The 13,821-nt window shown below is 33.2% G+C and overlaps 1 protein-coding gene across 1 annotated transcript; it reads left to right on the forward strand.

The window, feature by feature from the left end:
- The first annotated feature begins 283 nt into the window (after positions 1-283).
- Positions 284-13,050, forward strand: LOC133179297 (fibrinolytic enzyme, isozyme C-like). The gene is made up of 7 exons (XM_061314083.1): positions 284-302; positions 490-531; positions 820-1,012; positions 7,405-7,492; positions 10,838-11,006; positions 12,186-12,334; positions 12,807-13,050. The coding sequence occupies exons 1-7, from the start codon at positions 284-286 to the stop codon at positions 12,957-12,959; spliced, it is 813 nt and encodes a 270-aa protein (XP_061170067.1). The 3' UTR covers positions 12,960-13,050.
- The last annotated feature ends 771 nt before the right edge of the window (positions 13,051-13,821 follow it).

A 13,821-nucleotide genomic window follows, 5' to 3' on the forward strand; every position in this document is an offset into this window, starting at 1 on the left:
AGAAGGTTAAAAATTGTTAGCTGTTGAATATTCTAAAGACAAAAGATTGAAACCCTGTTCATCACTTATTTTTGCATATGATTAACATTGCAATTAATAAAACTTTTTTTCACATTCAATTGTAAAGTATTTTTGTAAGGTTGTGTCTCCTCAATTTTAAATTACTTCCTTTGCTGTGCTTTTATCGTAAATTGTCATCGGGGGGCGGGGGGGGGGGGGGTAGTAGTTTTGTAGCGCGTGACAGCAATTGTTTGATTTTTCGTATTACGATTTCTTTTAAAGTATGATTCAGCTAGATATGTGTATGAAACAATAAAACCATATAATTTGAGAACCATCCTACTCCTTGCAGCAGTGCTTCCTAAAACTTCAAAAGGTCGGGGGTATGGGAATCTGGCCACTTGTGGTCACTCTTTTATGGTCTGGACACGATCTAATCACCATATATACCGGGTACAACCCCAGTCGTACATAAAATTTACACATCAGACATGATCGCCATCACCCTCCTATCTGTGATCGCTGTGGCAAGTAAGTATATTTTTAATTAAAATCATTTTTATATTAACACTTTTAAGCATTGCATGCAAAAGCTGAAGCATCTAACGCTATTTTTGTCCCTTCCAATTATATTGAATTGAAATGAATTATATCATTTTTAGTACAACTTCTTTGAATTGAGTACAAAATTCTAATTTCGAAAAATTTCTGCCTTAAAATATATTTCGCGCTAGTTATATTTAAAACAAAACAAAAGAAAAATAATTGTCATAAAAAATAAATGATCAAAATTTGCAAGATATTTTTTTTTCGCATCAGGTGCTACTAGGTACTTGGACCCAATGAATGCGCGGATTGTGGGTGGAGCCCAGGCTGATGAAAATGAATGGCCTTGGCAGGTGTCCCTCCAGTCTCAAGCCTTCTCTTTCTTCCCCTGGTCACACTTCTGTGGAGGGTCTCTGATTGCCCCCAACTATGTCCTTACAGCCGCACACTGTGTTGATGGACAGAGGTAAGTGAATGGATGAATATGGTATATGAATGTATAACCACTACAAATATTTTTAAATCACTCTTCTTGAAGGTACTAATATGGAAAAAAAAATCTTCCTTATTATTTTTACTCTGAAGTTATTAAAAAAAATATAGCAATAAAAATATGGCCATTCTTTTTTTTTCACAAATCCAAAAGAGTTAGAAAAAAAGTTATAGCCCATGCAAAAAGATTGGTTTTAGAAATACCAAAAATGTTGACAATGAATCAGGCACGTGGAATTGTTTTTGATAGAGAATAGAAGAGTAATTGACAACTTACCTGAAAAATTTTTAAACAAGCAAAGAAAGAAAGAAAGGAGAATTGTCCAAACCCGAAAATCCTATTTCGTGTGTGTGTGTTTGGGGGGGGGTCCAACTTTTATGACAAGAATTTTTTTTGGAATACATTACATTAACATGGCAGGATTTGACTATAGTACAAAAAAGAAGCGGCCTTTCAATAAACATTTACGTACTGAATTGATAGTAAAACATTATTTTGGGGAAAAGTATGGGGAATGGGGGCGGAGACGGGGAGGGGGAGGGGAGAGAGAGAGAAGCGGCTAGGTGTCGATACAAATGCTCCAATATTTGGTACGTTATTGATCATATTAACACATCGAATGTATCCATTTTTACTTTAGCTTAGATTTTTTTTTTATTTATAGCGTTTACATAAAAAGGTCTTAAAAGCTCTTAGATTTATACTTTTTGTTCAAGAAATCACAAAAATTGATCATTAATTAAACTTTTTTTTAAAAAAATCAATTTATATATTTGATTACACTGTATATGATGCTTACACTGTTTTGATTCAGAAAATAATTGATACGCGATTTAAAGCCGAATTTGATACATTATCAGCGAGGACCTCGATCGAAGCAAAAGCACATATTGTCATGCAGTAACGATGACTCCAAATGAGGTTAATCAATCAAATTTCATCACGAAATATCTCGCTCTATAGCCATTGCTTTGCAGACAACACATGCAAAAGAAAAAAAACCCAAAAACCTGTATTTTCAAATTTAATTGTGCTTTTTCTCTATTTGTTTTTGCACGGGAATTTCTAATTTTCATTAATCCAATTTCATTACATTGCACTTTGGCTGTTTATAAAACAAATTATTATAAAGTTAAGATATATAAATAACTTTCGGTAATCGTCAGAGACATCACGTTCATTATGATGGTTTTAATAGTGTCGTGTATTGATTAAAACACACAAAAGAAATTAATAATATCTATTGTACTCGGAATGTATTAAAAATCAACAGTAATTATGAGTTAGTCAATTTTACATTATAATAATCATAGTCGTCCTCGCTGTTGTTATCGTAATTTTTCATCCTTTGTTATTCATTTAATTTAATCAATATGAACCATATTATATTTCATCAACAGTACCCTTAAAATCTTTGTATTTAAGCGATAGTTTGATCAAACAAACATTTGTTCTCGCCACACGTTAGTTGTCAATCCGAATAAAAGGTATTGAGCTGATATTTCCGATAAATAGATTCCATAAAGCACTGTAAAAGACGTAATCATGACACATAAAAAACCTAGAATAAAAGATTTACTTAATATCTAACTCTGAAATTACCATTAATAATACATTGCATCTCGATGGTTTTATTTTGTACTACAATACAACCTTGAACCTTACACAGACTAGGATAAAATTCAGAAAGTTCCTCTGTCCAATTCATTACCTGTTGAAATATGAGACGCGTTCACTGAATAATGTAAAAGGTAATCAATTAATAAAAAAGGCACGAAAAATAGTTTCTTTTACTTTTTTTAATCCCTCAAAGATTCCATGTTAACCTTTACACATGTACGAAGTCTCTGCACCCATGGCTTGAACGTTAGCATGCTCTTCTTTAGGAATGCTCAAAAGATAATGATGGATATCCCCCCCCCCCCCGGAGAGGGGATAAAAAAGATCTAAAATTGTAGCGTCTTCCTTTAAATTGACGATTTTCTTGAGTTTTTGGAATAAAAATTTGCCACAATGAGCTCTGTAAGCGTTCCTTTCTTCAAAATTTCCTTTACTGCTGATTTGCAGTATAGGATTGTCAGGTACAAGAAAATCACCCTAGGGAACCCGCTAAAACTTTCCTCAGTATACAGTTTTAAAAATAGAAGCTACCATTGATGATCCTTCCTTTGGGGTAGGTACTACTGTATTACTGGACCTTCGAGTAAAAAGAAAACCACTGTAAGACCTGTTTGGAAGCTCTGGCTTCTCTTTGCAATAAAAGGACGACAGCTTCCTCTTTGTATTCTATATTTCATTATTGTTCTTTCCCTTGGGCTTTGAAAAATGCACCCATGTTTTTTTAACCCATTACCCAAGCCTATCATACCTTCTTTTGTTTTATGTTTAATATTTAAAAGAGCCTTGGGGCAATTAACGACTGTTTTCTTTTAGGCATGTGTAAGAAAATAAGGCAGCCATCTAACAAAATACCCTTTTTTAGATTCATTCCCTTTGTCAGAATTCTATAAAATGATGTGGTGATAAAATGTTTAGTGTCTTAGCAATGTTTTTCACTGTAAATCTGGAATTTTCAGATATGTTGTTTACAACATCGATATTTTTTGGTGTCCCTACAGATTTCGATCGACCAGTTCGACTGCGATCGTTAACACCCCTTTTCACTTTTGATTTTTTTTTTTTTAAATCTATCTATACACCAAACTTTTGGAAACACTAGTCTTTCCAGATACTTCACATAGGTTCTTCAGCGATTTTTGTAATGAAGCGTAATGTATACGCCCTCATTTTCATCTTCTTGGCAGATTCCATTTTTAATGTTTTTAGCTCAGTGAAGTAGCCATGCTTACTTTAAAAGTGATTTTTTTTTTTTTTGCGAAGGCAGTAGGAAAAAGCGTCGGGTTTCGATGATAGGAGTTCTTACATAGAACTTTTTCGACTGTGAAAAAATAAAATCAGCTACTTCTACATTTATTATGATGAACCGTATGTTGCATTACTTATTGAAAGACCGTCGTACATGTAAATATTTCTTAAGTCGAATAGTGATAAAAAAAAGATGATGTAAGTTTTTTAGTCCCTCTATCTTTCTGTAGTCTGTTCTTCATATCTTTGTCTCCATATCCTTCAAGGAAAAAGATAGTAAATGTAGACCATTTAAAAAAAGTTTATAACAGAGAAAATTTATTTACAACTGACTTTTGCAAAAATTAGAATTAAAAAGTTGAATGAATGTGATTACTTGCAGATACATATGCCAATAAAATCATCAATCAAAGTATTCAGCAAATTACATGTAACTACTAACGTAAAAAAAAGTAATTAGCAGAACAGGGCACGGAGATCTTGCAGAAATAATGAGATATTACAGACTGTACCGTTTTATAGATTTCACATCTATCGCGAACGCTTTTGCTATAAAATTTCCGATAAATACACACAAGTAAGGGAATAATTTCGAATACAGTCTTTCTAACTGACTGGTAAAATTGATAGTGGTTACTACAACAAGAAACATCGTATTTTTTAAATTTTTTTTTTTTCAAGAGCGAATAATGCTTCAAAAAGTTTCTCTCCAAAATACGATATGTTTTGTTTGGTTTGTAAGACATATATAAATAAAGAAATCTAAAAGCTTACCAAAATTTGAAACTCGATTGATTGATTTTGGTTTTTTATTTTAGGAAAATAAATTAAAAGATCATTAAAATTATTCGATAACAAGATTTTGATACCCTATTTAAACTAAATTTTCATTTGCAAGGAAGAATAGACTATAATAGTATTTTTACGCCAAGAAAAACTGGGTTAAGATGAATCAGTGAAATGATATTGAACGTATACAGACCCGAGACAACAGGTGATGGAACAGAAGATAATCCTACTTGTACCTTTGATCTTGCCCCATTTGTATCTGCAGAATCATTCTGCACCTCGTCAGTGCTCACAATTTGTCAATTACCCCGAGTGGCTTTTAATGACCACTTCCTGTGAGTTAATTGATAAAATTTCATAATGGTATACGAAACATTAGCAATGGTTCAGCTATTTTTTCCGAATCAAAACAATGTATGATAAGAATCAAATTAGAATAATTAAGAAAAAAGTACAGATGCACCTGAAAATTTATTACACAAAAATAAAGGGAAAATAAAACCCAACTTATTTGCTTTGATCATTTATACTGATGCTTTGTAATGAGAAAATTCAATTAAAACTTCTTTTTTAACCATTACTGTATCGTCAACGAGACTTGATTTTCAGAAATTGAGATTGTTAATGGAAATACTAACACTATATTGTGTCTATAAAATTAATTGAAACTGATAAGTATTCATGTACAACATAACAAAAGAGAATGCCAGGCGAGAGGAAAATAGTTTATCCCTGATTGAACACGACAAAATTTCCAAACTAAAAACTGTTCCTTTCCTAGTAAAGGTGAAAGATTATTTTTATGCTCTCGTAATCGAAGATTGGTTTGGTTTGAACATATTTTATTGTTTAGATATTACAACAAAAGGATCGGACATAAGTTCTTAAAACTTAGAACGTCCTCTCCTTTATAACAATTCATCACACAAAATAATGTTAAAAATTAAACTACACTGGAACCAAAGGTCAATACGATTATCTTACATAGGTTGTGCATGTACAAAATTGACTTGATGTAGTATGTACAAATGAATTAAATATATAAATTCAAAAACGACCAGATCTCTTAATAAACAATTGCACATTTAAAAATAAACTTTCATTTTCAGAAATGCTAATCGAATCATCTCCCCATAACAGTACGTGAGTGTCTACAATACGTAAATTAATCACTCTAAAAATAGCATTAAACAAATCGTAGATTCTGGGGCATATAGGTTTTGGTCTGTTCGTTTTCTGTGGGTACCAACATATGTGACCTCTTGACCCTGAAGTTTGACCTACTTTTTCAATATTTAACCAAACTTTAACCTTGGCTACAACTTTTAAATAACTGGTGCTAGGGCTTCTATATTTCAAATGTGTATTCCATGTGACCAGAGCTTTCTTGGGGTGTCAACATTTTTTACCTTTTGACCTTGACCTTAGAGTTTGACCTACATTTGAAAAAGTTTAACCTTGGTTATAACCTTTGCAAAGTTGGTGCTAGGGCTTACATATATCACATGTGCATTTCTTATGACAAGACCTTCTTTTGGGTACCAATTTTTTTTACCTCCTGACCCCGACCTTTGAGTTTGACCTACATTTTTTGTAAAAACTTTAACTTTGCCTATAACTTTTAAAAGGTTTGTGCTAGGGCTTTCATATTTGAGTTATGTATTCCTTGTGATAAGACATTTCCTTTGGTGCCAATATTTTTGACCTCATGAACTTGACCTTGGAGTATCATTTACTTTTGAAAACTTTAACTCACCATATTTTCTGAATGGTTGGTGCAAGGGCTTTCATATTTCACATGAATAATCCTTGTAAGACCTTTCTTTGGGTATCAACAGTTTTGAACTCTTGACCTTAGAGTTTGACCTACATTTGAAAAACTTTAACTTCGGCCTTGAGTTGTCATACGGGGGCATTAGTTTTCACAAACACATCTTGTTCTTTCCATCATTTGTTAGACTGATTGCAATTGAAGACACTCAAAAGTAAGAAACAGGGAGGGAAAGACAGTCATTAGACAATTTTTTGCATTAAAAAAAAAATGCATTTCCAAAACCTCAGTGCAATTTTAATACAAAATACCAGTGCACTTGCCTAAACAAAATGTTTAGTATAATAAGATTAGAACAGTCACCTCAGCTTATTTTAGACAAGGATGATAGTAATATTATAAAGAATAATTCAATACAAGAGATTGAAAAACAAACCGAAAACTCCCACAAGTCACGATCTATCACCTTAAGAGTGCCTATAGTCATTATTTTTTTTAGACCGCCTCTAATGTTGATAATAGTTATTTATTTTTCCATATCTGTTCTGGATCTAGTTAAATCACAACAGAAGAGTGAAATGGAAACATGAACTTATCAATATAAAGTACTTTTAGCGCTAATGTGATAGGTCCTGTTTGATTGATAGGTACAGTGTTTTAGGGAGCGATAGAGACAAAGCAGAAAAAATTGCTCACTTTGCATTAAAGTTTAATACAGTGGGTCTTATATAATCAGTTTATAAAGGACATATAACATACAAAAAAAGCAATTTTCTCTGCTTTTTCAGCTTTCAGAATTTCAAAAATGACAAGATTACTAGAATTTCTAATACACAAATATTTGTATTGATTTGGTCACAATAACAAAAATATAGTTGAGATATTTTTCTCATATTGATGGAACAAAAACAAAGCGTTTATTTTTTTTTTTGGTTATCAGGGCTAGAAACATCCGAGTTGTAGCCGGCTTACATCGCCAGTCCTCCACCTCCACAGCCCAGGCAATGAGTGTGTCTAGGATCATCATGGTAAGCGTCTTTTTAATTTATGTCTAGGATCATCCTGGTAAGTGTCTAGATTTGATTTATAGATAGGATCATCCTGAAAAGTGTCTATTTGATTTATATATAGGATCATTATGGTAAGTGTCTATTTGATTTATGCATAGAATCATCATGGAAAGTGTCTATTCACTTTATATCTATGATCATCATAAGTGTCTTTTTGATTTATACAAAGGATCATCATGGCAATTGTTTATTTAATTTAAACATAATATCTTATCATAGTAAGTGTCTATTTCATTTATGTCTATATGATGATCGTGGTAAGTGTCTCTTCAAGTTATGCCTTAGATCATCATGATATGTGTCTAATTAAAATATATCTAGTATAATTAAGATTATTGACTATTTCGTTAGTGTCTAGGATCATAATGGTTAGTGTCTAATGTTCGGTATTGTTTAAGATCATCGTGATTAGTGCCTAACTAATCTATGTCTAGGATATTCATAGTAAGTGTTTGATTTAGTAAAGAATCATCATGGTTAGTGCATTTTAGGTCATCTGAATCATTCAAGTGACCTATTGCTATCTGTTTTCGTCCGTCGCCGTTTGTTGTTCTTTGCTAGCCGTGCGTTAATATTTAAATATTTTCAGCTTCTTCTCTGGAACCGCTGAACCAATTTCGGCCAATTTTAGCATTTAGTATCTATGGTTGAAGGGGAACAAAATTGTGAATTTCATGGTCCTCCCCCCCCCCCCCCCTGCGAGGAGTGGGGCTAAAAACCATCAAAGTTAATGCAATCTTTAAAAATATTTTTTCTTTACCCCTAGACAAAGCTGTTTAATGTGGGCATGATTGTAATAAACATTGAGCCCTCTACCAAAATTGTGAAGTGAAATTAATGGCCACTGGATCTAGGTTGGGGCTCTGTTGATCATATAATGAAAATGCATGCATTCTTTTAAAAGCTCTTCTCTCCTATAGATTAAGCAGATAAACTATGTGCATGGTTAATGCATTATCCCTGAGTATTTAGCAAACACACTAAGTGCATGATTATGATAAGAAAAGATGCCTCTTCCAAAAATTGTGAAATCCATAGCCCTTGGGTCTGGGGTTTTGGTGTTAAGGTGGGGTTTTATTAATTATATAATGAAAATGCATTAATTCTTTGAAATTCTTCTTCTCCTTGGCATCTAGGAAGCTAGCAGAGTACAAAATTGTAATTAGGATGGGTGTTTTTCCATAGATTTTAGAAATTCTGGACTAATGGGTCAAGTGTTCTGGTCCTTGGCACAGCTCTACTGATAATGTAGGGAATTTTGTACTCTACTGCCAAAAGTTATTCCCCTTTCATAAATGATGATTAATTACTGTAAGTATTGTAATTGATAGGTCAAATCTAACAACCAAGCTTTATGCTAAACGTGATGACTTTAACTTTTCAATCGTCAACTTCCCTTACTTATGCAGCAATATACCTTCATCACCTGCATACGGGGTATATATCTCTCAGTTGATTCGATACACAAGAGCATGTTCTACGTATGTACAATTTCTAAAACGAGGTAAATTATTGACAAACAAGTTGATGAAACAAGAATATCAGCTGTCTCGTTTAAAGTCATCATTTCGTAAGTTCTATGGTCGATACAATGACCTTGTCAGCAAATACAATTTATCATTGAGTCAAATGCTGACTGACGTTTTTCATACTAATTGTTAGGCCATTATTTACACACTGAATTGTCGACGTATTTTCTGTTCTTTCCCGATCATGTCAAGGAGCACACGGCGGATGTGACCGGTCGGCAGGGGATGCTCACTCCTCCATGGCACCTGATCCCACCTCAGATGTTTGGAGGTCCGTGTTTGCTCTGCTCCTATTTTGTAGTGTTTGATGGATTTTTGAGCTTGAATACTATTCTTTATCTCCATATATTTCAAATTGAATAAAAGAATTAAGCAAGATAGAATTTTTGTAATAATAATAATAATAGTTTTAAATAGTCAGACAGACTTGTAAATAATAGATAAATAAAAATGAGACAAACGTATATATGCGAGGAGCAAGCCTTTCAATAAACCTTTTATACTAAATTAAAAGTAAAGACTTTCGTTAATAAAAAAAAATGTGGGTAGAGGGGCAGACCACGGCACCCCTCACTCCACCCTCGATCACCCAGATTCTACATGCCTGGATTTTATGGTCACCTGAGTAGAAGTTGGATGCAAGTGAAATATCATTTCATAGCTATTTGTATTAATATGGAATTTTCAAATATGTGTTTAGACCAATGTAGAAAAAATAAATCCTTATATTCACCTGGAAGGTCACGTGCAGGTGAATATAACGTAGTATTTTTTCTACAATGTTGGATCTCAGCCAATCAGAGATATAGGATTAATTCAATCATATGATAAAAGTTAATATAAACTCCAAATTGATGAAATTTACACGCATCCGGAGATGCCTATTAATAGACATGCTTCGAATTTTCATTTGGCTTACACTTTCCGGATGAGTAATCAGGTTGAAAATTTTAAAAGAGATATAATAAGCCAGACAATATCAAAAATTGGATTGAAACCGTTAATGTTTCAAACGCTAAGAATTCTAATTTAAATATGCAAATAAAAAAATGCCTTAGAGGGTATGAAGACAGGAAATTGTTTTGAATGATTTCTCCATTGTTGTGGTCTACAACTATCTTTTTTTTACATGTAGCTTCTACCGTCTTCTAAAAGCATCTTTGCATTGGGTGTGTTAGATTATAGAAAGTTTAGTGCAGAATTTAATGACTATTTATATACATGTTTTCATGATTGCCCTCAGTCTGGTTGTTAGTATGGATAATTACAATATAGAATAAATTGTGTATAGTATACGCCTATCTGTTTTGGACATGCCTACTGCTGTGCTTTGTCTTTATGTAAATGCGATCAAGATATTAATATGCAATAGTATTTAGTGTTATACCGGCGTTGTTTGTATACACCTAGATAATATCGTCTCATAATGTACAGAAGTTAATTTCACTGTTGAATACTTTACTAAGTAAGTAAACAATATTTATTACAGTGACGTGACAGTGACATATCCAGATAACTAATTCGTTATAACGAGATACTAACTCGTTATAACGAAATAATAACTCGGTATAATGAGATATTGACTCGTTATAACGAGATAATTATCTCGTTATAACGAGTTAAATATTTTTTTATCTTGTCAAAAATGAGCCTATCCGGCTTTCGTACATTTCAAATCATGGCAACTAATTAAATGTACATTTAATAGTTATTTTGCATCTGACTATATAATAATTTGGCAGTATTGACCAATACTTGTAGTATTTCTTTCTAGCACCCTAATTATAACGGTAATGGAGCGGGTTTTCCCAATGACATTGCCTTACTGGAATTGAGCGGAGAGGTGACCTCCAACAGGGCAACAACTATTGCTCTGGCCCGGGGGACCAGCAGCTTTATCGGAAACCCCGACTGTTGGATCACTGGCTGGGGAAAGACGTCGGGTGAGTAGAGTACTGCCGACAATCATTACTTCATCTAACTCTGGTGTTATTGAAAAATGTTCTTGAATGAGAATGTGACTTTTACCACTATTCATTTTTTTAAAACAGATTTTCATTGTCCTCAGTAAATGGGAGCAAATTCCAATCAATTCAGAAACAAGGCCATCTCATTTTAGCTCATCTGTGACAAAGAATCAATTGAGCTTTGCTGATTGAAATCATATTTAAAATATGCAAAGATGTGACGTCAACTTTTTTCTTTTCTTTTTCAAATGGACCATGGAGTTAAGTTGTGGGAGTGGGGTTAAAACCGGGAATTAAATTTTACATATGAATGCATATGTTAAGAATAAAATCTTCAGAAAAATTCAGCTTTAGTCATATTGATATTCAGGAATCTCTAAGTAGTGTGGGTTTGTTTGATTAATCTATAGTTATTTAAGTGTAGGGTTGTTCCCCAATATGAGGTCAGAATTTTTTATAGGAATATAAATATTATCTGAAGAAAAAGTCTAGTATGACTCAGGTGAGAGTTTTGGCCCGTGGGCTTCTTGTACCGTATCAGATTTGCACATTGACCTTGTAAGCGAAGGCTGAATGCTATTTGAAACCATTTCCTCTTTAGTCAGTATAGTAGTAAGGATAGAAGATTATTATGAATTTTTTTTATATTATTGATGAAGGTTTTTGTTTTCGCCACCGTTTTGTTGTCGCCTCTGTATAGGGCCTTGACTGAATTATTTTTATTGAAAATATTATGAGATATGTTTGCATTCTGATGAATAATATTGTCTAACATCTTTTACAGGACTTTAAAGCAATTGTTTCTTTATAAAGGGAATTTTAGTTTGCACATTTAGGATCTGACGTTCATTTGTTTTGATACATATTTAGTTGAAAAATTACTTTTATTGCCAAAAAACGTTATAATCTTTCGTAGAACTTATACATTGTTTTTGATATAATTTTTACAAAACACAGACAAAAGCTCAAGTATATGAGGTCTATTTTTAAGTATTTATATACTAAACATTTTGCAGTACATTTATTGTATCCATTTCGTTGTAAATTAAAATAGCAAAAATAACGTTATATTGTTATTTATTGTATATTGTATACAAAAATACAGAATAAGAACTATACAATTATCTATTTTGTACTTCTTCCTTCCATAATTAGCAAACAGTGGGACATCTGAGGTTCTGATGGAGGCACGGATGGATGTCATTGGCAACGGAGACTGCGCAAACCAATGGAGGGACATTTCCGGTGCATCCATCTTTGACACGCACATTTGCTTACAGGCTGAAGGAAAATCAGCATGCAACGTTAGTTACTTCAGTGGAACTTGAAGTCCATATTTTTTGATAATGTAATTTTATCTCTCTGAGTCAGTGATATCTAACCATGTTGAAACTTGAGTTGGATTCAATTAGATTCATTTTATATCGTGCAGTCTATTACCACTTCGTATTTTGATGACATTTGCTATGATAAAGGTTAACCCAAAACGGCAACTTCTATTTCATCAATAATAAAAATAAAGCATTAGAAAATATTACAAAATAGTTTTTTTTATGAATTCACAGAATATATTTAATGGATACAAAAAGTACTCTATCTCCAAACGATTGTTAATGTTGAAAATTTGATGAAATCCTGTTTTATTCCTATTGGAATGGAGAAGACATAGCTTAAAGTGTTCAGATGAAGAATATTTATGTGATCTAGAGCTTGCAAAGTTTTATGAAATTCTCGCAACAGAAATTTTTTTTGATGGTGTAAGCTTTGTTCTTTTAGGGCGATTCTGGAGGACCACTTGTATGCCGGGATAATGGAGCGTACGTCTTGGCTGGTGCCACGTCATGGGGAATCACCACATGTGAGGGATACCCAAGTGTCTATGTCCGAGTCAGCAAATACCTGGACTGGATAAACTCTAACATGAACTGAGGCATATCAAAACCTGGTCACTAATTAATTCTTGAATAAAAAAAAAAGTATTGCTTGTTTTAACGTAATAAAGTGTGTTTTCAAATTTTGATGATGGATACATATATTACTTTCATATATTATACAAAAAAGTAAGCTGTAAATATTTGGGTATGTTGTTCCAGAATTGCTAATGCGAATTAACGGTAAAGTTTACACTATATAGAGAGAATGAACTTGTTTGTTACAGTCCGGGATTGGGTCTAGTTCACGTTCATCCTGGTGAAGTCATTTAGTTTGTTAATACCACTAGGGCGGAATGACTTCAGCCTGTGCATCCAGAGCTTTTCCTTGACTTTTCTCTGAGCGTCTGTCCATCTTGGATTATGGTCAATAACCACTACTGTCATGTCCTCCCATTTGTGACCTTCAAGGTTGAAATGTTCCCCAACGGGTTCATTGAGTTTTTTGGTCCTAATGGTAGAACGGTGATTATTGACTCTCCTGCGGAGATCTCCTGTTTCACCAACATACTGTTTGGAGCAAACTTTGCAACTGATGAGATGAATGCAGTTGTCTGTGCCCTTCCATATTATCTTTCTTTAATTTCTTTTTATCATGTATTGTTACGCTATTTTGAGAGATTAAGACAGTGTACGATTTACTGCTTGGTCGTAATTAATTAGCGATAATTAATTCGTTCAATTATGTAAATCGCACTTCATCAGAGTACACCCGATAGACCGGACGCAATTCATAGTGCTCCGGATTTCTTTGTTCACAACTGTTTATAAACTTCAAATTAAACATGTAACACTGTAAATATTTAGTGTTTGGTAGTTTAGTAGTAGTGCTAGTTGTTTTTGTTTCTCTATTCCTTTAT

The sequence above is a fragment of the Saccostrea echinata genome, unplaced genomic scaffold, assembly GCF_033153115.1.
Source record: "Saccostrea echinata isolate AGI-Se365-2 ecotype Australia unplaced genomic scaffold, CSIRO_AGI_Sech_v1 ptg000004l, whole genome shotgun sequence".
Classification (NCBI taxonomy): domain Eukaryota; kingdom Metazoa; phylum Mollusca; class Bivalvia; order Ostreida; family Ostreidae; genus Saccostrea; species Saccostrea echinata.

Excerpts from the sequence above, each read along its gene's own strand:
- LOC133179297 (XM_061314083.1), top strand. Across the intron at positions 532-819 it reads ATCTGTGATCGCTGTGGCAA|GTGCTACTAGGTACTTGGAC; the intron begins GTAAGTATATTT and ends TTTTCGCATCAG. Across the intron at positions 11,007-12,185 it reads TGGCTGGGGAAAGACGTCGG|CAAACAGTGGGACATCTGAG; the intron begins GTGAGTAGAGTA and ends TTCCATAATTAG.